The sequence below is a fragment of the Dromaius novaehollandiae genome, chromosome 1, assembly GCF_036370855.1.
Source record: "Dromaius novaehollandiae isolate bDroNov1 chromosome 1, bDroNov1.hap1, whole genome shotgun sequence".
Taxonomy (NCBI): Eukaryota; Metazoa; Chordata; class Aves; order Casuariiformes; family Dromaiidae; genus Dromaius; species Dromaius novaehollandiae.
Genome location: NC_088098.1, coordinates 18,816,792 through 18,843,371, shown reverse-complemented (window position 1 = coordinate 18,843,371; position 26,580 = coordinate 18,816,792). Strand labels below are relative to the sequence as shown.

At 36.1% G+C, this 26,580-nt stretch overlaps 1 protein-coding gene across 4 annotated transcripts in view; it reads left to right on the top strand.

Moving 5' to 3' along the window:
- Positions 1 to 21,318, top strand: part of MAPK11 (mitogen-activated protein kinase 11) — a 36,371-nt gene extending 15,053 nt beyond the window's left edge. The window contains exons 3-12 of one of the 4 annotated variants that reach the window (XM_064506540.1): positions 138 to 196; positions 1,318 to 1,429; positions 3,809 to 3,838; positions 3,975 to 4,022; positions 5,150 to 5,264; positions 5,380 to 5,451; positions 7,113 to 7,192; positions 11,090 to 11,168; positions 12,569 to 12,742; positions 19,818 to 21,318. In XM_064506540.1, coding sequence (XP_064362610.1) covers positions 138 to 196; positions 1,318 to 1,429; positions 3,809 to 3,838; positions 3,975 to 4,022; positions 5,150 to 5,264; positions 5,380 to 5,451; positions 7,113 to 7,192; positions 11,090 to 11,168; positions 12,569 to 12,742; positions 19,818 to 19,891 — 843 coding nt within the window. In that variant the 3' untranslated portion in view covers positions 19,892 to 21,318. The other 3 variants (XM_064506535.1, XM_064506544.1, XM_064506529.1) reach the window with 3 other exon arrangements.
- Positions 21,319 to 26,580: the final 5,262 nt, after the last annotated feature.

The window sequence follows — 26,580 nt, the reverse complement described above, 5'->3', positions numbered from 1 at the left end:
TGGTTTTACTAAGTTTCCAGAATGATCATGTCAAGTGTTTGCAAGTTTTGTACCAAAAATTCTAAGCGCTGTTGATAGCAGTTATATGGTGTGTTATATGCTTCTAAAAATAACATGGCAATTCACTTGTCTTTCAGGTTATCGGATTACTAGATGTTTTCACACCTGCAACATCAATAGAAAATTTTAATGAAGTGTATGTAACATTTTAAAATCATTTTGACTAATTAGTAAGTAAATAGGGATAGTATGGCTCTGGTTTTAAAAAGACGCACATTCTTTTATAATACGCTTGAAGCCAAGGTTGGCTTTGTGCAGAGAACCCCAATATGTCTTTATGCAGCTTTTCCACAAATAGGAAAGCAGAAGGGTGGGTCTCATTTTAGTACTTTTTTGCATAGTCAGTAAAAAAGATTATAGGTACCTGGTGAATGGTATGATGTTGCATAAATGCCAGTAAACTTAAAGCTTCTTAAATTCAGTTATGTGTTAGCAGTAGATTACATAGCTCAGAAATGCAGAAAAGTATTCTGTTGGTTAGACAAGGTGAATTTAAGCTAGATTCCTGACCAACCCAGGACTAGTTTGAGTTTGTGTTACTCAAACATACCATTTATGTTGAGTTGTTTTTGTCATCTGGTATAAGCAGCTAGGTCAACAGGTTAGCAGAGGTAATAGTAACTAATATTTTTTTAGCTCCATGGAAATTAGCGGCCAAAATCGCTTTGACTCAGTGGAGCGAAATTAAACCATGGGACTGATAGGTGCATACTTCTGTACCACCAACTTCCTTTGGAAGAGAATTGATGTTTCTGCAAAACGGGTCAAAAAATAAAACTTCCAGTTGGGGTAGAGGGAGCTAAACAAAGTACTCCTATTTCAACTGATCCCATGTTAATCTGTGTCATCAGATATTCCAGGGCCTCACAGTAACTGTCATTTAGGTATCTCAGGCTTCCACTTTTATGTGGGTTGAGGCTTCCTATTCATCTTAAAACATGGTATGTTCTCCCCTCACTGCTATAGTGTGTCATTAAGAAAACATAGATAGAAGTTGTTAATGTGTGAGCAGGATTTTTCTTTTCTCTGATATTAAAGCTCATAGCTGATTTCAGTATTAAAGACATAATAAATTTCAACATTAAAGTCGTAGCTGACTGGACAGAAATAAACTGTATGTTAGTAGTAAGCAGAAAAGGAATTTACATGGAACTCTGTAGTTACTCTTAAGAGGTTCTTCTTTTGGGATTTACCTTCTGCCAATCTTAAACGGGGTGTGTTTCTTTGTTTTGTTCTGTGTGTGTTCTGTTTTCACAGGTATCTTGTGACAAATTTAATGGGTGCTGACCTGAACAACATTGTGAAGTGCCAGAAGTTAACGGATGACCACATACAGTTTCTCATATATCAGTTGCTTCGAGGTCTTAAGGTACTGGCTGAATGTAAGGATTTTAAGCTCAGCAACCAAAATGTAGTAATGACTGGTTCATTGCAGTGACAGTACTTAAACTCTTTTGTTTGTCTGTTAAGAGTACACAGATACTTGTTTCCTTTCATCAGCAGTAATCATTTTAGAAATGATCTGATTCTTTTTTTTAACCAAAGATAAAACTCCAAGCCTGCAAGTGTTTACATGCACAATACATGTGAACACTCTCTGTGATGATTAACTTTAGATCAGTGTCTATTCAAGCTATTGCTGAAGGAGAAGCACTTCTTATGTGACATCTCAGGTGAAAATGTCTATAGCACACAGTGTCTGTCTTATAAAATTCACATTCTTTGGAAGTTTTTTCACTACCTGCTCATGAATAGGGTAGATGTCTGAAGTGAAGTGGCAAGGAATTCATGTTCATGCTTTGGAAAACACAACCAAGTCTGAATAACTACAGTACTGATTTTTGCAGAAAGCATCAAATGCGCGGAGAGATAACGAAGTTAGTTGCATTTTTTAGAAAACTTGTGGAAGTTTATCCCTAGCAAAATACAATGTTACATGCAACCACATAGGATTTACACCATTTGTGAAGTCATTGTTCTTTAATCATATTCATTAAAATTTATACAGTAGATAGTACAGGCAATGATATTGTAGCAAAATTTTCTTCCTAAAGAATTAAAGTATGTATATCATTTTGCTGACATTAAACATATAAGTGTCTATAATCAGGAGGCGATGTAGAAAATGCTTCCCAGTACTTGGTGATAAGCATTTTTTTTCAGACCAATGCTGATATCTTTTTCCTAGGCATAAGCAAAGGAAAAGATCAGCTGCTTTAGTAGTTCACTTTTCAGTACTCAGTGTTTTAGACATAGAAGATAGTTCTGTGTTTGAAAGAAAGCTGTGGTAAATCCAGGCTATGAAATAGATGTATTACATGGTTTTGAGCAAGTCACCTGGTGCCTGAGACAATAATTCTTATTCATGCACGTGGGTTCTGTCAATTTAAGTGCAGATTTTAGTGAGTAAGGATTGCAGAACTGAGCCCTTAATTGCTTTGTCTCACTTACTCAAGTTAATAGCTTAACTAGAAAGATGTATTTTAGAATTAATTATCCAGCTTGCAGTCTTCAATAAAAGACTATGAACTGAATTTCTCATGCCTCATTTGGAGAACATTTGATCACAGGTATAACTCCTGGTTTACATGTGTGCCGCAGTCATTATAGCGTGTGCTTTTATACGTGAGTAAGCTTTGGACTCTCTGGTACAGGTGTTCAGCAGTATTCAACACAGGCTTCAAGTCCTGCAGAAAAAGCTGTCTGAACACATGAAGCATTAACCCGGAATCCGGTAGTTTCAGTAGTTTCTGAACTACCTGGTGCGAGGTTTCTTGGTGTTACCTACAGAAACTGCTATCTCAGCAAAACACAAAAATGGTTAATTCTCTTGCAAACAGTGTTCCAGTTTCCCCTCTCTTCAGCTGTTACAGCTATTGTGAAAAACGTTTAGGGGTGCCGCTGCCTTTTGATAAACAGCACATAGATATGGAATGAGAAGAATGTCATTGTTTTTTCTTTAAGTTTTTCCCATTCAGTATACAAGTTTTGCATAGAGTCACTGCTTCTAAAAAAAGTTAAATTCTCATTAACAGAAGTGAGTGTTTAAGAGGTCTTACTGATCTTTGTCAGTAAAATTATAGATGAGCTGTCTCTTAATCCTAACAAGTTGACTATAGGCCATTGCAGAGGAAATTTTTCTCAATCTCTGTTTGAATTGTTGTGTTTTATATAAAACAGCAGAGACATTAAATGCTACTTAAGGTTCCTCTTTTGAAAGTGGACTTCAAGCAATGCCGTGGCCTAGGTAAGTATTCTGGCCACTAATCTATCCAGAGGTGTGAATTACTCTCACCTGCATTCAGAATGGGGAGGACACTGAAATGCTGGAGGTGTTCGCAGTACGGGAAGATGGCTTATATCATCTAGGAGTCAGTACTGTTACCTAGGCCAATGGCTCACTGAGAGACTAGCTGATCAAAATGGACATCCAGATATAATAATGGATATCCAGACAGAAATAAATTTCAAATCAGAATGAAACTTTTGCAGAAGAATTACTGCAAGTGCAATTTTTTTATGAGAGAATCCAGTGCTTATGGTTACCTCTCTTGAAATATCTAGCCCTAGGTAAGAAAACAAGTAGGTTTTGAATATAGTCATATATCTGTTTACCCTGAAAATATGGTGTGACTCCATTCTGTATATATTATCAGTTTCAATAGCAAAAAGACAGATCAAGTGACTTATGTCTCCTTTCACTTCTAACTTCAAATTTTACGTTTTTTTTCCCCTCTTTGTTTCACAGTATATTCACTCGGCTGGAATCATCCACCGGGTGAGTTCACTCGTTGCTATAATAAAAATGAATGGAGCATGTCCCTCCATGCATTGAATGTGTTATTAAGACATCGCTATAATATGCTTTAAAAGGTTAAAATAGTATCTGACTAACTCTGTTTGTTCTGGTACAGGACCTGAAGCCCAGTAACCTAGCTGTAAATGAAGACTGTGAATTGAGGGTAGGAGTCATGCTATTGTGATGACGAATGTTGTAATAGCTCTCAAACTGGCAGTTTTCTGAGAAAATATTAGTTTGCATATTTATTTGTTATTCAGTTAATTCCATCTATTTGTTACTGTTGCTCCCCGGCACGGAAAAAACATTTCCATGAACATGTGTTTTCTCCCAAATGTTATTTTATTGTCGAAACAAGTATCTTTGCAAAATGCTGAGCTCTACTTCCTCACAGAAGGTACATAGCCTAATAATTTGGCCCATGAATGAGTACATCAGCTGAATATACCTTGAAGTTTTGACCTGTGATATGTATCTACATCTGCATTGTTTATATGCAGCAACTTAATAATTTTCACCTTTATTTCTATAGAATATACACACTAAACTAAATAATGATATGAGGAAAAAAAGATACCAATATTACCAATTATATTACCAGTTAGGGGCATTAAAAAAACAAACAAAAAACCTGTAATCCACACTTCTCAAATACTGTTGTAATGCCCATGTCTATATAAATACATATCTTTCTGTATCTGTGTGATAAAATATTATATAATAAGAATGAGAGTCTGGGGAAGGAAGAGATGTTTCTCTCCTAGTGTCATCAGAATGATGTGTGATTTAAGTAAATGCTGCTTGTATGTAGCGATACTTAAATAGATGTGAGAAGGAATCAACAGAACTTCTGGGGATTTGCGATTAGCTTGTGTTGTCTTTAACATGTTATGGCTAGCGGCATTAGGAGTTGGCATTTTACACAAATGTTCCCAGTTGATAATGTTTCATCTTTATAGAAACAGTGCTTATTTTTAGCAAATGAATGACAGAGGACAGTTGAGCTCAAGGAAAAATGTAAAGTTTGCCTTAGAGGGCAAACTTTCTCAACATTATAGTCATATATTCATGGCCAGATTCCTCACTTTGGGAATGTCTATGTGCAGACCCACAGACTACACACAGCAGGGTGAGCAGATGGGGTCCTCCGTAGAACACTGCAGTTTTACTTCCCTGAAAGTGAGGTACTTGGACTCCCTGGATAAACGCAGAAGTCAACAATGGAGAAAGTCAGTTCCCATAACAAAATTAACAAGGGATTTTAATGTATATATTTTCTTCATTGTGTAGATTTTAGACTTTGGTTTAGCTCGACAAACTGATGATGAAATGACTGGATATGTTGCAACAAGATGGTACAGAGCTCCAGAAATTATGTTAAACTGGATGCACTACAATCAAACAGGTAAATTATAAAGACTTTCCTTTTGCTTCCCCTGGATATAGTTATAAACTAAGAGGCAACTGTGTTCAATGATCTCTCTCATTCATCGTACATATTTCTATCTGTTTTTTGGCAGTTGACATCTGGTCTGTTGGATGCATTATGGCAGAGCTATTGAAAGGGAAGGCCCTATTTCCAGGAGATGATTGTATCCTTTACCTAAAATGCAGCTATATAAAATGCAAATTCTGTTTAGTTCTTCCTTTTTTCTAATGACCGAAGTATCTCTATGGGAATGTCTTTCAGGTAACCAACTTTCAAAAAAGCAATTTTTGCGAGTCCTTTAGTTTAGTATTATGACAGCTGAGTATGAGACCAATTGGTAGGGAAAAAAACCAGTAACAGATGTTCCTAAACAACAGTAAGTTACATTTACTGTTTATTCTGTATCTGGTATTTAAATAATAGCCTAGTTAAAACAGATTTCATCCATGTGTGTCCTATGAAATGACATACATTAAAAGTGAAGCAGAGAAAAGGTAGAATTTTTGGATCAGCTAATAAATATAATTTTTAGAAAAAGAAATGCTTTCAGGCTCAGAGGTTCCTAAAATCTAAACAATTAACTTTTATATAATAAGTGAATTAATAGGCATATTGTGTCCTATTATTAAAAAAAAGAGCCAGTGGTTCCTGATATTCCATAAAAGCAACAAAGTACTCTCTCATCTTCAGCACTGTTCTGTGGTCCATGCTGGAGTGTCAGTGAATTCCATTAGCGTTTCCCATGCTGACAGGAGGAAAAGAAACCCAAAAACCGAAACAAAAAAAACAGTTGCTCAGAAGAACAGAAAAATAATAAAAGAAAACTGAAGAAAAATAGATAGTGAAGAATGAGGAAACAATCGGAGGAGGAAAGCTTTTAATATGAGAAACAAAGGCACATTCTGCTGTACTGAATATTGACTTTTCTTACTACTATGAACCTCACCCCCCCAAAAAGCTAACAGTTCTGCTAAAATTAAGACATTGACAGGTGCAAAACAACATGACATTAGAATTGCCTGGAAAACTGTTAAGACAGCGGATAAGAGACTTTGTCTCCCCGCTGACCTGTGTGTTCAGCTCATCCTTATTAGCCTCTGCAGTGACCACAGGCATTACTCAGATGTTCATCATATGGGTGATGACTGTGCTTTAAACTGTTTGATTACCTGATAGATATGTCGTATTTAGAAAAAACAGTAAATCTAGGTTTCCTGAGATAAGATACTTTTGCTATTCTAAAATGTTGTCTACAATTACATGATTCTATGAACTTAATTAAAACTATAAAATAACCTTGAGTCTCTAGGGAAAATGTAATGCACTTTTCAGGTCACATACGACAAAGAAAAATGTGCATTTTAAAGTTTTTAATCTTGAAAGTGATACAAAATGGATGTAAAAGTCTACCAAATGAGAATTCTCCACTTAACAGACCTGAGTTCAATAATCTAGCCCAATTTGCTATAATATGTAAGACTGTTCTTCAGAAATTATTCGGATTGCTGCAACATAAGCGTGCAGTTAAAACTAAGCTTATGAATATGTTGAATTGGGAGCTAGGAAGGGGCAGCAATATTTTGTATGCACTTTTTTCCACAGATAGCCACACCCATTAGAGATGCATATAGTGTAATAGAGAATCTTATACTCTAGGACCAGGCTTCAGCAGATGTGAACTGATATGGTTCCATGAACAATGGTGTAGCAGTGTTGCTCACTTGCTTAAACGTTTTAACCCTATCATGAATTATTTAAACCCAGAAGGATTGTCTAATGTTTATTTGTTATTACACTCCCTTTAATTTTCCTGAAATAATGTAGATATTGATCAGCTAAAGAGAATAATGGAAGTTGTGGGTACTCCCAGTTCTGAACTTTTGAAGAAGATATCATCAGAACATGTGAGTTCACAGCTTCATTCAGTTAACTGATTTTTCATTGTTCCTTTCTGTAATTGGCATTGTATGTCATTGATTTTATTACTTTGATATTCTGATTTGGAAATGAGCAAATACTCTAAAATCTTCTCTTTTCTTCCTGTGGCTAGACTGGCACTATTCAAAAAATACTCTTTTTAGAGGTATCCAAATGCCTTGACTATCAGCTGTATTAATTTTGATACTTGTTCTTATGTACTCAGTTTTTGACAGGAGCTTTGCAGTTGGTCTTGATGATCTTTTATTTTCCTGCTATCCTTACAATAAAAAATAAAAATTCAAACAGATGTTTAGCTCAGAATTATATTGTTATTAAATCTAGTATCTCTTTCATTTTTTGCACTTTCCATCCTTGTGAGGGATGTAACCAGATATATCGGAATCAAATACTGTTTGTTCTGCATAAGTACTCTTATTTGGATCGCTAATTTGAAATTGATATTTATTCATCTCTCTGAATGCGTGTCAGGTCTGTTTTCACGCTAATATCTGCACTGTTAGTGATGTGATTTGTAACTCTCCATATAGCTTTTGTGAAGGCAGTGATCTAGTAAATAAATAATTTCCACCTCATTTCTCTGCTAAAGCTATGTTTAAAAGTTTCACTTTAAGCAATAACCATGGATGTCCAGCCAGGTTGTAAGGAATGAGATATGATATTGATTAATAAAGTCAGGTGATGGGCACAGTATACAAATTCAGATAAATAACAGCACACTGATACCAACAGCTGAAGCTGTTGCTGTTTATGTCTGTCTTTTCCTAAACTTACATCTCAACTATTTTGTCCTTCCTTATCCTGAGGCTATCTGAAGAGCAAGGCAGAGCTGCTTTTGCTTATACCATCTAGAAAGTTAGGTGGTCAGGAAACGTGAGACCTGTAAGGTATTTTTAAGATGCTCAGTGGCCTGGTAAGATGGAATAAAGAGTAGATAAAATAACAACTTAGTTATAACACTTCCTCTTTCATCCTTCTACTCAAGGCTTCGTGCAGAATATGAGCTTAGTTAGAAGAGGTCAATCTGGTACTTCGGATGCTAGTTTGCTAGATTTATAACACTAATGTGTACTTTTCAGCTCATAGATATGTATTGATGAGTTTTGTTTGAACTTAAAAATGAATATACTAGTAGGTTAAGTAAGAAAGAACCAGTAGGAGAGCCAGACCAATACTGTATTTCTTAAAGGTACAAGCTTAATGAAAATCATCATTATAGACCAGTGCACCGCTCTAAAGTTTGTGGCTGCTGAGCATCTGAGAAGGGTTGGTGCAGGAAGAGGAATAGTCTTCATACTGGGGGATAGGACCAACAAGCAGGTCTAGTATTGGGCTGTTCTAAGCACAGATACTTATGTAGTCTTTGTGTGTTTTTAAGAGCCTGTGACTTCTGCAGTAATGCATTCGGAGTAGCATGTACAGATGGTTGCGTGACCACCAATAGTCAGTTTGTAAGCTTTTTGATTATGAGATTAAACATCTTAAATATTTGCTGCAGATGGAATTTGGTTTCTCTTCAATTTCCTCCATTTCAGAGCAGACCTTGGTGAGATACAGGAATTCTGAAACTGTTACATGGGGGCAAATTATACCTCTAGAGCCTAGGGAGAACACAAGAGCAAAGTTAATGAATGCTAGTTCTGCTAGGTGACCTCCAGGCTGCTGCTGCCTAGTAAAAGGAGCAGTGTCAAAGAAGATTGAGGTACTTGCCTCTTGCATGGGAGTGTCCCTTCCCAGCCTTCTTTCTAGTTCTTCTTTACCTTATAGTTTGTCCTGATTCTTTAGATAATTCTTAATGTTGCTTGTCATCCTGGACAATTTTTTGTCTGTTTCTCTAACAGCAAGATCAGAGATTTTCTGAGAACTTAACCCTATTTTCAGTTATAAGTGGGGGATTATAGAACTGGAAATTAAAAGATCAACTTCATGGGATGTTTCAGCACAGGTTACTGAGCTGGTTTGCCAGTCTTTCATGTTAATATGGGTTTAAACTGCGACTGCATTTCATTACTTTCAGAATAATTTAAAACTCTAGATTCTGTTGAGTGCGTTTCTGTGGTGAATATGAGCACAGGGGACAGGTTGGTAGACACTTTGACAGGCCTGTGTTATTTTCAGAGGACTTTGGACAAGGCTGGAGGTAATATTGACCGTATCTTATTCAGTCGTGGTTGGATTAGTGATGTTAATTGGTGTGGCAGTACAGAAACAAATATCAAATCCATGAATGTTTGTCATAAGATAAATCTGGTTTTTGCTTCTTCCTAGCCCATAGTTTCCATGCAGGAATGTGTGACAGGTCTCCCTTGCTCTGCTGTTTATACATATGTATAAACTAATGCCCTAGAAAACTTAATTCTGATAGGAGCTGCATGCCCTGATTTTTCCAGCCAGTGTTCGTTACCTTTATGAATTTTTAGGGGCACAAAATAGGTGGAGTGAATCCTGTGTTTGCCTGTTCTTTAAACATCATGCTCTGCATGACTAGCTACAGCTGCTAAAAAAATCATCCTTTAGAAAGCCTAGCTATCAGCCTTCATAATAAAAAGGGAAAAATGCTAATATGGTTGTAACGGATTGGGGACATAAAGCCTTGCTTCTGTTAGGACTGGAACCTTATTAAGATTCTGAAATGTATCACTAATGGTCTAGAGGTATGCTAGAATTTGCTTAGGTCTAATAAAAAGCAGAAAAAATAAATAGGCTTGCTTTGTTAAATTAGAACGCAGTTTGAAAGGAGACTGTTTTGTAATGATTTAAAGTACTTTTATACCTGTAGCTGCAGAAATGAAGACAATGGCAGAGTGAACTGGGTCAGGTACGGGATCTGTTGCCTTTGTGTGGCTATAGGATTTCACAGATAATATGTCAGAGTATTTTATTGCAGCTTTGTAATGCTGAGTTGATCAATCCTTAACATAGGTCCACAGTTCTCAATCTCCTCTCTAACTTAAAGGCATGGAGTTGCTCAGTACGAACTTCATTCTCTTTTCTGTCTTCAGTAGGCCAAGGATGGTTAGTTAGCTTCCCATAATAAACTAATGGGATTGCCAAGTGTGCAGGGAGACTGTTCCTGTAACACAGATGTATGTTTTAAAAGGATTAAGGTTTGTTCAGAGACTAGCTGTTTCTTTTACTAATTTGGAGTTTCCTCTTCTTTAACTGTTTCATTTTCAGAACTGACAGTTCTGTCCACAGCCTTTAGAATCGGCATTCAACTTCTTCAGTTACCCATAAGCATTTCTCTTACCTATCCACCTCATCCCAGAAATTCATGGCTCATACAATGTCATATATGTCGTATAATGTTAGGCATCATGCTAACATCTGTGAATCAGATGTAAGGGTAGGTCTCTTCTAGCTGTGTTTGGATGAGCCTTTCATAGCTATGGAATCTAGGCAAGCTATAAACTTCTTAAACTTCTGAAGACCTGCACCTTGGGAGTACCAGGATTTGTTCTTTGGTCAGTGAAACTACTATTAAGCAGAGGAGAGTTGGAAGGGAAGGAAGCAGATCAGATTATACTAGTTTGATGAGGGTAATGATTTAGGTTGCAGTTTCTGGTTGAAAGTTAGATTCATGTGTTCCCTGGCAATATATAGCAATGAACCAATTTATATAGGTGAAAACGTAAGTTCTAACACACAACCCTTAGAGCAAAATATACCTGTTTAAAACCCTCCTGTCTAGTAAGCATGTATGTGGGTGATAAAACAAAGTCACACACTGATTTTTATGTAAAGGTTGTTTTCTATGTATAAGAAATGTAACAGTTATTGCTTTTATTTTTTTAGACTTGGTATTGTTACTGTTGGGCAAAATTTAACCTTTGCATGTGTGGTATGTATTGATCTGTTCCCAGGCAAGAAAATACATTGAATCTCTTCCACATATGCCTCAACAGGACTTGAAAGCAGTGTTTCGTGGTGCCAATCCATTAGGTAAGAAAGTCAGACTGGTATAGTTTAAATCTTTCACTACCACATAAACTCAAGTCCTGCTTTGCTACGTGATCCCATAATAATCATCAGACCCATGAAAAGAAAATTCTTTAACCTTTCATCCTGAGACTGTTTTCCCTTTGTGAAGCCTATGTCTTTTGTTTCTGGTGGAGCTTCCTGTAAGCTCCTAAAGGGAACAGTCTGTGGGTGAAAAAGCAACGGGTGTTTTAGAAAGCAAAAGCTAGCTATGTATAGCAGGAATAAATAAAAATGTCACTAGATCTAGAGTGAAGACATCACTTCTGGCTCAGGATGGCCAGGAGTTCTCAATTGCTGGAATGCAGAAGAATATACCAGGAAGTATAGCTGTTTGATTGACCTTTTTTAATATTATTTCCTATTAATTTATTAGCCGTTGTTGGATACACGATACTGAGCTAGAAAGACATTTGGTCTGATCCTGCACAATTATTCTTATGTCCAGTCAATCGGGTCTGCCTATGCAAAAGAGATGTTTCAGTGAGCCATCTCTTGTGACATGGCAAAGAAGACGTTTGAGTCACTTGAGTCATCTTGCTACACTGCCTCGTCAATTCCACTGACTGTATCTTAAAACATTGTGTACAGGGAAGTATTTTAAGTTCAAAATTTTCCCTGTGTATTAAAAGATGATTTTATTTTTACAAATACAAGTAGTTATGAATGCTTTCTTTTCAAAAATGGAATTTATCTGCATGAGTTTCATGAGTATATGCTACCTATTAATATCATAAAGGCAAATTGATGGCAATGCTTGTATGAAAGCACTAAAAATAATTTTTGTATAGTATTTAAAATATTTATGATAAACTTTTCATATTAAACCAATTCCAGCCTTACAGATGTCCCTCATTTCTAATATTCCAGAACTGACAACCTTAAAGTGAACATATTTGAATTTACTTTACACTAGTAAAGTTCCTTTAAAGTTGTTTTCGAATTTTCATCTGGTGATTTCTCAGGTGCAGCCAATTGAAAGTGTAATCTCACATTCACAAGTTAAGTTACTTAAATTTCCACTGTTCAGCACCAAAGTTAAGCACACAATGCACAAAACAGCATATTTAACTTTTAAGTACTCAGAAAACTTTTCAGAATCGGGGCCTTTGATGTCTAAAGAGGTAAGTCGGGTATCAAGTAGACCAAAATGAACTGTTGTGTGTGACACAAGCACAGAAAATTCTTCTCAGCTTAAATCTTCAAAATTTGTTTATTATATTGCCTAAATTAATACTTTGTGTTTTTTCCAATAATGTTAGCTGATTTTAAGGTTAATGAGAATAGATTTGTGCACAAACAGTTGCTTCTCTCTTCTAGATGGTCTCTTCTGGTTTTGATCTGAGTTTCTCTCTTTCCCTTAGCTGTAGATCTTCTTGAGAAGATGCTTATATTAGACAGCGATAAAAGGATTACTGCCTCAGAAGCACTTGCACATCCGTATTTTGTACAGTATCATGATCCAGATGATGAGCCTGAGGCCGAGCTATATGACGAGTCAATAGAGAATAAAGAGCGAACCATAGATGAATGGAAAGGTAAGAGAGGATTGCACACAGTACTTAATACATTCAGCAGAACAAAACTAGAGTTAAGTAACAATTTTGCTCTGTTTCTAATCAGAATAATTTGAGCTCTGAAACCTCAAGGAAACGAGATAGGTCCATGTGTTTGTAGGACTGGACAGGTGGAAAGGGTTGTCTTTCCTCTGTGGATTTCACTCTCTTCCCCCATTGTTTTTCTTCCTCTATCATCTTCTAACTACATTTCCTATAGCAGGTTCAGACTTAACTGAAAGCTGCTGCTGGTGACCACACAACCACATGTTTTATATTACTTCTAATTTTCTAGGTCAGATCCTCAGCAGAAGTAACAGACCTAGAGCAAGTGACGCTATCTGGGATTCTGGCCTACTTCTCCTCAGAGCCAGCAATGTGTTCCCATATAGTTTGCTATGAGTAAATGCAAAAACAAGAGTAACACATTTGTTGCCTAGAAATATTCACCCATAGGTGAAAGTTACCATAGTGCAGACTGTGCACCAGTGTACTGTGCATAATGAAAGCTTAAGTGATTTTTGTGGGAGTAGAGATGCATGTACTTCATGTCGGCCCTTTCTGTAAAGGTGAATTTCCACTTCAGTATTTCTCCTGTGTGTGCACTGCACTTGTAAAATGTAGTTACTTTAAGTTTAAAAAAAAAAAAAAAGATCAGACTCCAAATAAGATAGGCCATTTAAATGATATATGGTGGTTATTATGACTTCCAATGCACACACATTAATAAGGAAATCATAGGAGACAGGTAGATAGGGGTTATTTTATATTTCTTAAGCATATTGACTGAATGGTATGGTAGCTTAAGGGAAGAACTGAAGTTTACTTCTTTTGGATGGTATGTGCATCCGTGGATATTTGTGTACACCCTGCAGATAGTTTAGAAAAACATACACAGCCTATCTGTGTTTTGAATAGTCATATTAGACTGTAACAACTGTTTCAGAAGCCCGCACACCTGCTGACTTTGTCTGGTATCTTGTTTGGATCTCTCCTATGGCCCATAAACATCAGCGAACATACAACAATTTAGAAAGACTAGACATGACAGAGTTTTAACTGGATAATTTGGTACCCCAAGAAGGAGCCTTTGACAGAAAGGTTGGCTATTTCTTTTTTCTGATAGATAATTAGACTCTCACAGTTGGAGTATCTGTCCATTGGAATTGGTGACCTTAAGGAAGTGAAGTACACCTCATTCACTCAGAACTGAGCAGCTTCCGGCATGAGAGAGGAGCACTTGTCTCCATGTACCCATAGAGAATGTGCTTCACCCCCTTGAGACTGGAGGCAGTTTCTATTTCACTTCAGCTACTGCCACAGTATCATCTTTTTCACCTTAAATAATGAGGCAATAGGAAAACTTGAACCAGAGATGTGATGGAGCTACCTCAGCCTACTTGCACCTTTGCAGGAAGAATTTTCTTTAATTAATCTCCAGCAGATTTAAAGCACTTTGCACTGCTACGACATTACAGGCACTTGTACCAGCTCTGACCCTGACCCAGAGCATTTAGTGGAGGAATACAGCAAGTCTGATGTCAGCATATTCATGCTGGCAGTTGAGTCATATGGACTGTAATTTTTTGTGTGCTTTTCTAAATCATTTTTATGTTTATGCAAATAATACAGAGCAACAGCTCTTCTCTAGGAGGTTAAGGATGGCTATCTGAAAGCAAGGGAATTGTTCAATGGGAGAAATACTTGGGCTGTGTTCAAGTGATTTTCACATGTGAGCTGCTAGTAAAGCTAATGATAAACTACAGGATTCTAAGCTGATCTGATCCTTGTTTTCATATTACTTTGTAGATAAAGATGATAGGAATCAGTTGAATATTTGCTCTTTAGTGAGGTTTGTTTCTTCAAATGGTCACCTGAAAATTTTATAGGAAGTGCTGATTATTTGTACTATACATATAAATATAAATTTAATACTTATTACAAACAGCAAATAAACCTAGAGCAGTTATCATATTTGCAATCTCTTTGAGTCTTATATGAATAAGATAAGAAGTCAGAAATCTTGTTGCATGGCAACAGCTCTTTCTATAATAAAATTTTAAAACATGTTCATTTCATCTTTTTGTCCAGTGCACACTAATCTGAAAGCCACTTGCTAGGTATTCTACAATATCCTTAGAATATTTTTTAGCACATACAGGTCTTAGGGATTCTTCCCTAATAACCCCCTGTCATTAGCGAGTATTTGTCTGTCACTGATCACTAGAGGATGCCTCAGCTTCTGCAGTTCACCGTCCCAAATCTTTCTGCCAGAAGTGGCGAATTTTTAAGTCCATACATGAAAATTATCTACATAAATGTGCATTTTGCTAATAATTCTTTATACAATCAAGTAATTGGGATTAATGGCTAAACCATCCTACTGACTCTTCTTGGGATGAGAGTTGATGAGGATTTTACTTTGGAGTTACACTTTACATCCCATCCTTGAGAAATATTGCAACAGCCTTTTTTTTTTTTTTTTAAATGGTTCATGCCATGCTTGCATCATGCTTGTATTGCACTACAGTATCACGGAAATAACAATATGGCTAAACATTAAGTTTTTAAGTATACTGAAGTACAGTCCAGTTTCATTATTGTCTAATAGGACATATTATGCTAAAACATTCTTACTAGATATTTCAAACTAAAACAGTAATGTTCTAAAAAATTCATTGTTCCTATTAATTAATAAAGCCCTCTCCTTGGCTTAAGATGAAACATTACATTCAATATAGTAAATGCTCTTCTGTTTCTATTAGTATATTTTGTAACTGTTATTCCACAAAGTTTTAATATACTAGCATAATGGATAGGTTTATGATGGAAATTACTGACCTTCCGTAGCTTCCTTGTGCCCTTCCACTGACTGCCTACATTTGTGCCATCCTCTATCCTGGGGATTGTGGGGGGGAGGACTAGCAGACTGACTACAGCAAATTCACCTTATAAAAAGGTAGGAAATGGATCATGGCTCTCTCTGACAATAAAGCAACCTCCTAGCACCTGAAAAGGGTTTTTTAGAATCCTACTGAGTCTGTATGGAAAATGAGAATTGACTAGTATCAATTATTCCTTCCATGTGCCCTCTGCAAAATCTGGCAGCATACAACACGATGTATCTTGTTTATCATGAGCAATGTTCAGTTTGCTACAGTGGATGACTTACTTTCTGCTACTACTTCAGTTAACTGAGTCTTTAACAGGAAAGTTTAACAGTTTCCGATTCATGAAACTGATTGTGATGAAACACTGTTAAAATTATTTTGGGAACAACTTTAGCTTAACACTTTCTGAACTGAAATGGGGAAGTAGAAGTGACTTCTCTAGGAAAGACAATATATTCTGCAGCAGTATATTTTTGTACATCACAGTCTTCGCTGGAAGTACAGACATAATTCCTTCTTTATACATGAAAAAAGACCTGTGAGACAAAGATCTCAAAACCGCGCTGTCACAGGAGATGTAGCTCTTCTTCCTGACAATATTTTTATCTTGGGAAATAAACTTCCTTCACACTTCTGCGTGGTTCATATAGCATTAAAAATCCTCTAAGAAAGCTTCTGTGCTCTGAAGATGGAGAAAATACTAAGTCTAAGGCTCTAATGACTTCAGTTATTTGACTTAGTGAAGAGAAGCAGAAACTTCTAGGTATTAAAGCATTTTCTATTAGGTAAATCACAATATTTCAGATGCTGCATTGAGGCAAATGTGTATTTGCTTTCTGTGTGTTGAATAACTAAGAGAACAGGCAGTCTTATATAAGACGGTGTTTTTTATAGGTTTCTTTGTATAGTGATTCTTTAGCAGGCCAGGAGGAAAACATTCCTTGGTGAATCTAAACTGACTGAAAATAAGAGTTAGAAAAAATGAGTATTTAGAACTGTTCAGAAAGAAAAATCCTCAACCTTTTTTTTCCTGGAAAAAAAACAATGACATGATCTTTTTGATATTTTTACCTAGAAGAGTGTCAAAAGACAACTTTTAAAACAGCAGTAATGTTGATGTGAGTATTTTGAGGCATGGTAAATTAAATATACCTAAAACTATTTTGGGCACCATTTGCACAGAATGGTCTGTGTCTGTACTCTTAACCCCCTTTAGCCTTCGAAATAAGGTGACCACTCCAGGTTACCTACCAAGAAAAGTCCTTGGACCACACTAACTTACAAAAGATGTACAAAAATTTTGGGGGACTACACTAGGTGACCCAAGCCAGAAGTCTGTTAGGAATCAGTTATCTATATTGTTCAGTTGCCCTGATTAACAGTGCAGGAGTGTCTCCATAGCAAGCTACACCACAGTCAGTATTGGATTAAGCATACTAACATTTTTAATGTTCTTTATTACATGTACTTAGAAAAATCAGAAGCTGTAAGTATTGAATTATTTACTTTTAATCAGTTAAATACTGTAGACTGAATGAGAAGATCATCTCTCATTTCTTGCCTTGTTTTCCTGAAAAATGTGTATTTTTCTTAAGCTTTTTGCAAATGTGTGTATTAAGCTATCTTTAATCTGCCTTGTATTTCAGTATTCATGGTTCCATATAGCTTAGCAAAGCATTATCCTAACAAATAAAATATTTATTAATCTCTCCTAACAGAAACTACTGTCCTGGTAAAACTGGGTCAGGAATTATAACAGTATCATTAGTTTTATTACTATTTTTATGAGCATGCTTTAATAACGTAATGCTTTTAAACCTGGAAAGGGGATTAAAAGCATAGATTTTTTGGAAGTTTATTTTTGCTTCCTGTTTTCTTTAAACAAGTAAATTAACAGCAAAAATTACTCAGCCTTGAGTATCAATGAATTTCTGACATCATATCAAATAACTGTGACTCCTTGCTCTCACTTATTTATCATGTGAGAGAACCTAACAGAATGCTATAATAACCTGTTCTCTTTTTCCCTTCCAGCAGACAGTGTTAGAAATGAAACTTCACTAGTGTCAGTAACATACCTGTGAGGCCAGTGCATAAGAAAAGGTTTTTGGCTTTATAACAATTCACTTTTCAGTGTCCAGATTCTGTCCATGTGCAACTGAGATTGTTACAACATTTACCACATAATAAAAAACAATTTTGATCAAACAGATGGCTGACTGAAACAACTTATTTTCTTTATGTAATGTTACAATACTTTTTGTAAATAAAAATTTTATAAAAATATGCCTATAGCATTAATGCCAACAGCAACCCCATTATCTTTACAAGAACCCACATTATTTTTACAACAACTGGGTTGTTTGAAAACAGCAGAATTGACCAGATGAAGATTTGTAGGTTAGGTTAGTTTTTGAGCGAAAACATGGCTAGAAAAGGAACAAGAAAGACACAAGCAGATAGCTCAGATTTTTTCAGTCCTCTGAGAATGCTCTGTTTTGATTTCCACAAAGCTTTTTAAATCCATTATGCTTGGCACAGTTGAAGAAAATATAGTCATATTATTGCCTCATAAAAATAAGAGGGATGAAACAAATAAAATCAAGACTTCAAGAGTAAGAATGCCTCAGGACAAAGTGCAGAGAAGCTGTCCTCTCAATCTATATACCCTTCAGGCTTGTTTCTGTCCCCAGAGTGACAGCATTTCATGTCAGAGAAGAATAAATAGAACAGAGTTGTGCACACTTCTTGCACGCAGAAATCTGTCGTTTTATTAAGTCAACTAACAACTTATTTTCAAGTGCAGTATGTGCCACATTTAAGTAAAATGACATCAAAAGTCACCATCTGCATAAAATGTATTGTTAATGAAATACTGACCCAGTTTCTCAATGGCATATTTCCCTTCTCTTTCTATTCAAATAAAAAATCAGTGGTGACTGATCTTGAGAGGGACTGAGCACCCAAAGTGAAATGCGATTTCAGACATCTTATCTTAAGAGATTCCTTGGTCTCCATCAGATATCTCAGAAGTTTGCAGCCCAAACTAACCTAGATTTTTTTCTGACATGTTTTTATAAGTTTATTCAGACCAGTCACTGACTCACCTAACCAGTCCTTCAACCTTAGGGGTTCTGCACCTGGCATCTCTTTGAGAAAATTGTCCACTCATTAGGTTAAGCTGGCACACTGGTCTCATTATATGATGCTGCAGTGTAACACAATCAAAGCATCAGAAAGATTTAGCCATAAGATTTTTATGCAATTTCCATAGGAGTGCCAAGTCCACTTGTATATGTATTAGTGTCTCTCATCACAGATCTTTTAAACAAACTAGCTAATAGGCATAAGTTTGATATGATTTAACACTCAGTATTTGAAAAACAGATCCTGAGGTAATGTGTTTTCAGCCACTTATTTATGTGTGAGCTGGATTTGGTGCTTAAAAATCTGTTATCTAACTTGAGAAAATACATAGGAAGTAGCTACTGACATTTTTTCATTACTTTGCAAGGCACAAAATATGACATGTCAGCACAGAAAGATAAAGAGCTATTCCTAAAGCAGTGTAAAAGAGCAGAGAACCCATGTTTCTATTTAAGTCTTTCTTGGTGAAAATAGGACTGTTACAAGCATCTAAGGCAAAAGAATATTTTGTCTGAAGACCTTAAGCTAGTTATAATAAAATCAAAAAACCCCTAACCCTAGAACCCAAGGCATTAGTACAGAATTCCAAGTGGTTTATTTTGAAGGCAGTTGACTGAGATGATAAAGAACATTTTCTGCAGTTAAAAGTGTACATTTTAAAACCTGTCTGGGAGCTTTTAAAGGTTCCATTTTACATTACATTTTGTCTTTTATTACGTCATTTTGGCAGGTCATCTGACAGCATAATCTATGTTTCCATTTCAGGGTCTGTGTGTTTTAGTAATTAGGTGTAGAGGACAGCGATGTGGTAGAATAATAGTATCTGTGAGCCTAATTCATAATCTGAAGCTAACAGATTCCTGGTGAATTCCTAGTGATTCCTGTTTTTGGATCTAGACTCTATATAGTAAGGCTGGAAATACAAACTACAAGTCATATGTATCCATTTAACGGTTTGGTCTAGAATAATTTTAAGAATATCACACAACTCTTCTCTCTTGCTTACCCCCTCTCTGCAGAACTTACTTACGAAGAAGTGATTAGCTTTAAACCACCTGACTTAAAAATGGATAGCCTGGAAATAGAACAGTAAATACAGGCAGCTGTGTTTTGCCTTGCTGCATTATGAAGACTGTTAAAATATAACCATCATACAGTTTAACCTTCAAGAGTAGATTTTACTATCCAAAGATGTTGGAGAAGATGTGGAAAAGCAGATACGTTATACAGAAGCCAGATGATGTCTGTTTTTTTTGCCTTGTAATATGAATGTATTCCCAACGCATAAAAGGATAAAGTACTGCTTCATTCTGACAAAATGATGCACTGAGTTCTGTTTAACTGTTTTCTGCATGTTTCATTTTATCAGTTGTATTGCCAAAATGAAGGTGACTTTTTAAATTAATTTTAAAATCATACATTTAAAGCATGAATGTATACAAACATAAACATAGATGTCCATAAAAGCAATCTGTTTTTTTTTTTCTGGCATTAACCTAATTTTCTGTGTGTGTTTGTTTTCGTTTTATTTATAGTTAGTGCCTTTATGGAGAGAGGGTGTGGTAGTGAGATAGACAGAATATGCATATGTAGTCATATCTGTGGTGGTCTTATGAATATACTGGATGTCTCTCAAATGATCTAACACCAGTTGGAAGTCAGTAAAAATAAATCATCGTCTTTTGTTGCCATTAAAGTGTCTGTTCTCATTATTTCCCCTATATATATATTTTTTTTAATCCACACAGACTTTATGAGAACATTTCAGTTTGTGATGCTACTCCTAACCATGCCATTGGTGGAGTGTTGGTAAACTTGCACACATTCATGGGAAGCTGCCCTGAAGGTGCTCCAGCAAATCTCTGTAGCTTCTGCAGACTTCAGTAAAAGCTGTCCCAAACTCTGATGTAAGAATACTTGGGTTCAGGCAATAGCTTTGAACTCAGTATTCCTCATTATCTTATTTTCCTTTACTTAGTCCTTGGAAAACTAACTTACAGTTGCCATTGGAAGATGAGACAAAACAAGAAGATTTAAGAATAGCTTGGGAATTTGTGAAAACCAAAATACCCATCTCACTGGAGTGTCCTCTTAGGCAAAATTTTGAAGGCTTTCCAGCTCTGAAAAGGTAGAAAATCAAAATGTAAATGATAAATTGCAGGATATATCAGATACCAAGATGTCTTAAAGAATTACATTTATAATTTCATTTCCCCCCACAGCATAGTGTTGTTAGAGGAATATCCTTTGGCATGAGGTTTAATGGTTGTGTCTTTCTCATATCCTTGTGATTCCTGATTGCACAAACATGTTACTCGTTTTTGTGTCTTGTTCTCACTCTGTCAATGTTGCATTTTGGAAGTGACTTTTTATATTATTTAGGTTTTCTGCAACTTCTGTCATCAGATTGAGTTGTACAGCTATTACATGAGCTAATGAATTCTACTTTATTTACTTACCTTCCCCTTATCTTTTCTATGTAAATCTTTTTTCTTAATAAACAGAAACAAATAATCATAAGTCCAAGAACTTTTATTTTTTCAAAGATACTTAATACTGTTTGTCTTGAGAAATGGAAATAATAATTTTATTTAAAACAGTTGCTGATTTGTGGTGGAAAGTTGTTGTTAATGTTTGCATATTATCTAATACATTCACTAGAATACAGTCATTTGTATTCAACTTTCTTCAAGGCATATTAATGTGAAAGTAAATGCTTGCATGGATTTACTGAGAGTCCTCTGAATTATTATCTGGCTGTCATTCCATTGACTTAGAAGTTGGATGAGGCCTATGATGGACATTCAGAGTCTTATTAAATTTCATACTGATTAAAATAGGTGAAGAGGTTGTAAAACACTTTAAATGACTTGTCTGACTACATAATGGAAATCATCACTCTGTCCTATGTTAAACGTATGTTTTTTCACTTATGTTTTTTCACTTATTTGTTTACCAGTTAGAATAGAAATAGATCAGCGTTTTCTTTTCTCTGAAATCTCACAATCAGTTTGTTAGGCTGCTCTGCCACTCCATACCAGCTGGAAGGGCAAGTATGAAATAAAGAAATTTCATGAAAACTTTCTGCATGAAACAACAAATAATTCAGTGTGGGATTTGTCCCATAGTCTGTTCAGTCTAGTTTCCTGGCTATGAGGGTGGCCATTGCCAAATGTTTCAAATGAATATGTAAAAACTATGTGGTGGGCAAATACCAGGCAATCTGTTCTTACTGTGTGTCTTGTATCTCTGTGGGTTAAAGTAGAAAGACACAAGGTTTTATCTCTCTCCCAAAATTTATTGTTCTGGCCATTCAGAATCTTCTTTAACTGGATAGTTAAAATGCCCCAAAAATATATCTGGTTTTACATTCAAAGATTTAATTTTTTCTAGAAGATAAATTCATGTAGTAAGAATACAGTCATAGCTACATTTAAACTAATCAAAGGTGACAGAGTAATGGATAACATGAGCTCAGCTACTGTTAATGAAATACCATCAAACAGCATAAATCGTCATCTCAAGGTGATTTCTCAGACCTTAAAAGCCACTAATTAAAATATTTTCCTAGTACAGGTAAGAGACTCCTGTATGCTATGGTAATGTGATAAGTTTATTTATCTGTTTGCAACAGCAGGACATGGCAATTGGAAAGATAGTACCCCACTGAAACAGATACATGGAAGCCTCAGTACTAATCATACTTATTATTTGGGCACAGATGGAACATTTGTGAGCTGACCAAAACAGGCTAATGAAGGTAAGCCTCTAGGAGTGAGGATTTTGTTGTGGTTGGTGACCCTATAAGACAGATCACTGACAAGTAAATTTAAGTAGAATAGTGAGGATTTTATTTCATTTGAGTTTGTTGCTAAAAATGTCTTTAAAGAAAGCATTGCTTACATGGCCCAAATATTACTCACAAAACTTGTAGTGGAGCATGCTAAACTGTTTTTTGTCTCCTGATGCCATTCTTACTCTCATTATTGTAATCAGGCTTTTATATGTTCTTTATACATTGACACAAGAGTGTCATAGATTTTAGCCTACAGTGGGTAACTGTGCTTATCATCCCTGACCACCTGCAAAATACAGAATTAATTGTCAAAGAAACACGAGTGAAAAGTTCTGCTTAAGGAAGCAGCCTATACCTCAGCTATTCAGGTGTGCGGTACAGGAAAATGTCAGTTCCTCTCATTGGTTATTACTGCCATTGTTAACAATTTATTTCTAACCCGAATTTACCTAATTTCAGCCTTCAGCCTCTAGAGCTTGTTACCCCTCTGCCTACTAAATTGAAATCACCTCCGGTATTTATCATCTCACTCTAATCAGTATTAACTGCAACCCCAAATCTAGTTATTTTATCATTACTGGAAGCAAACGTCTTGCAGAAGTAGAAGAAAAATCCCGGAAGTCTTTTACTTACATCTCAATCTTTTGACATACATAACTATACAGTTCATTTCTTTTAAAATCTGTATCATTATTTTTTAAGCCTTCTATCTGATCAGCACTGAAGCTCAGTAGCAGGAAATTAGTATCTCATATCTAAAGCAGAAATAAAGACAAGACTAAAGAAATCTCTAATTTACAAGTGTGCTAACAGAAGGTAAAACAGAATGGGGTAGAGGAAAAGTGCATCATTATAGGATATCACTTGCCATAATAAACAGAATTCCCTCCTCTGAGAAAAAACAAAGTGGCCACACAAGTATGAGACAGCAGGCTCACTAATGACTTTGGGAATTTATAGAAAAATAAGTAATATATTAGGTAATCAACACTCAAATATCATGGAACACTAGGTCAAAAAAACATTAACTAGACAGCACTGTCACAGAATTCCCATTAGTGTCATCTGCCTATTTTTTATTTGGTGCAAAAGACAAAAGCAAGAGGAAAGAAGGTTGATTGCAAGGAGAAACACTGTGAGATGAGATACTGAGAGAATGAGTGCTTGTACTAGGAACAGGAGGGTGACAACTGTTTCAAGGATAGGATATTGGCAACAAAAATTAACTTTGACAGAGGTGGGGAGTAGTCAATACAAAAGCCACTTCCTTCCTTTCTTCCTGTCACATGTGCTCCTAGATCATTAAAAGAATCCTTCCACCTTCCTGCTTCTCAGAACCTGGTCAAAGATGAAGCTATACAAAAAGAGCCATATTTAACTGCAGTCACAAACTACTTCAGTATCCTTTGCCACATTTACAATTGCTGACTTGGCTCAAGAATGTCTGACAAATTAGCTGGTGATAGCTCCTGCTCCTGGGAAATTCTTTTACTACCCAGGATGATTAGCAAAAAATCTGGGGGGAATTCACTGCGAAGTGGATAAATTATGTCCTCTGTTAGCAGAGAAAAGAATTCAACCAAGACAGTATCAACTAGTATCAACACCTGTGTTTTTTTAAAAAGGAGACACAGCTGTTTGTTGCTTTTACCTATGAACCATGTAGCTTAGCATTTACAGATGTAGTGCAGCTCTCTAAAGCTGATTCTTAGAAAATCAGCACACTCTCACAAAGTGATACCAAGTGTCATTAATTTATGAGTCTTTGACATTCATTTTCAATACTGAGTGCAATGTGCATTACTAAATGGGATCCATGTAAGTAGGCAACGATAAAAGCGTAAGGATTTTTATGTGACTAGTATCAAGAGGCTCAAAAACTGCATTAGTGCAGCTGCCACTGACCTTATTTCTGCTGTAATATAAAATATTGAACAGATATGCCTAAACGGGTCTGTTTTCACTAAAAAGAGGGAATACACTGGGAGCTTCCCATACAAATGCTGATCTTCTAACTAATATACTACTTAATCCATTATACAGCAAGTTTCTACATAATGAGTGAAACTGTTCAATTAGGCTTTAATCCTGCATGCATACAGATGCTTAATTTTGCATTCACATAGTCCCCCAGCTTCAGTTATTGTCATGAATTAACATGCACATTGCGGTATAAGAGCTTTAGCTAGAATTGCTATCCTTTTAGGTTCCACAACTGAAAAGATGTGAATTACATCACACGTGATATTGAATGCAGTAGCAAATACTGAATCTCAGTGGCAGCTCTCAGAAAAATATTCACTAAAGCCGGCATAACTGGCAGCCTCCATCAAGCCATTGTTTGCTCCTTATAGAACGATGTCCTGTAGATTAGCACCCTACTAATACATTCGTATTTCATAGTTGTTTTATAATAGAGCACAAAGGTTCCAATCAAGAATAAACCCTAGATGTGTTACTCTGTGCAAAAATGACAGAACACGCTCGTGTCCTGTCCAGTTTTCTCATTCAGTTGAGACAGAAAGGTACCAAATGACTGCAACACTAAGGTAAGGGAATGGGAAATACAGGGTAAGAATACTATTAAGTTTTTGGTTATATGAACAGATGATGCGTACAACCACATCTCTCTTTATATGATTTTTCCATTAGGATGGAAAACTTTTCAAAGCAAGAGTGCTTTCTTCTCTGTGCTATACTTACCATAATGAGGTCTCAGACTGTGATACTCTCCAAGATTAAAAAAGCACTACCACTTCCTTCTCCCTCATCAAAAACTCAGATGCAAAGCCAAAGTCCTTCACACACATCAGTTTATTTTAGGGATCAATATGAAGAGGACCTTTAGGCAGGATCTGAGGGCAAAGGGTTATGAGAGTGTTACAAGCAATTGACTTATTCACACCTGTCAGGTAACCTCTCCACCTGCCTTCACTTCTATTCTGCTTCCAGCAAGTAGGGATAAGGAGGTCCTAAGTACTGACTGTAGTAAGTTTTCACTCGAGCTTTTGAACAAATGAAACGCCAGCTAACTAAAAGCATTAAGGTGGCTAATACTCCTTTCTGCTTAATTTTGAGTATTCTCACAGTATGACTAGGTTTCCAAGCATGCTCTGTGTTACATAACAAACTGGAATTCAAGGACTCTGCTCAGAGGTCACAAAGAGAGACAAAAACAGAATAGTTGCAAAATAGTTGGCAACAGCTCCACTGAGGAAGGGTGTGGACACAAAAGAGTATTTTCAAAAGAAAACTGAGATTTTTATTTAGACTTTATTTCTCTTTGTTGTAGTAAGTAAAATGGATTTACTTCCTCCATGGCAACGTTTAAGTAGGCAAGAGCAGACTATGAACGTACTCTTTGAAGGTGGAGATAGAAAGCTGTTTAAAGAAATAAAATTCTAGGAATGAGCCTTTTACAATCCAGCAAGATTTTTTGTTTACTGAGATTATATACAAATCTAAGGTATATGGTACAGAACTAAAGTACCCATATGTGAATTAGTATGTCAAGAATCAAATGAGCTTGCTCCAGTCATGTGAAAAATACCTTATATAGACATATGCAGACAGTAAGGTGGGAAGATGCTTGATTTTTCCAAGGGACTTTGTATTACCTTCTTTTTTCCACTCATGAAATTCATGTTGCCAGTGTCTGGAGTGGGGGATCAAGGTCACTAGCTGGTCTCTCAGTTCCAACGGATGCACCCACTTCACTTACGTCCTGGCCATCAGCCCCTAGTTTATCTCTTGACAAACTAACCTGAACCATTTTAACACTGTTGATAAATAGTTCATTCTGAGTTGAGTTACCATCAAACTCTCTCACCAGAGTTTATAACTACTTTTCCTCCGCAGAACTCCTCAGGAAAACGTAGTTAGCTTCTTTGCTGCTCTCTTACAGAGTTCGTTCTCCAGCATAGATGACTTATGTCCCGACTGGAGCATAAATTAAGTTATTAGTCCCTGGAGAGATTAGAAGGGCT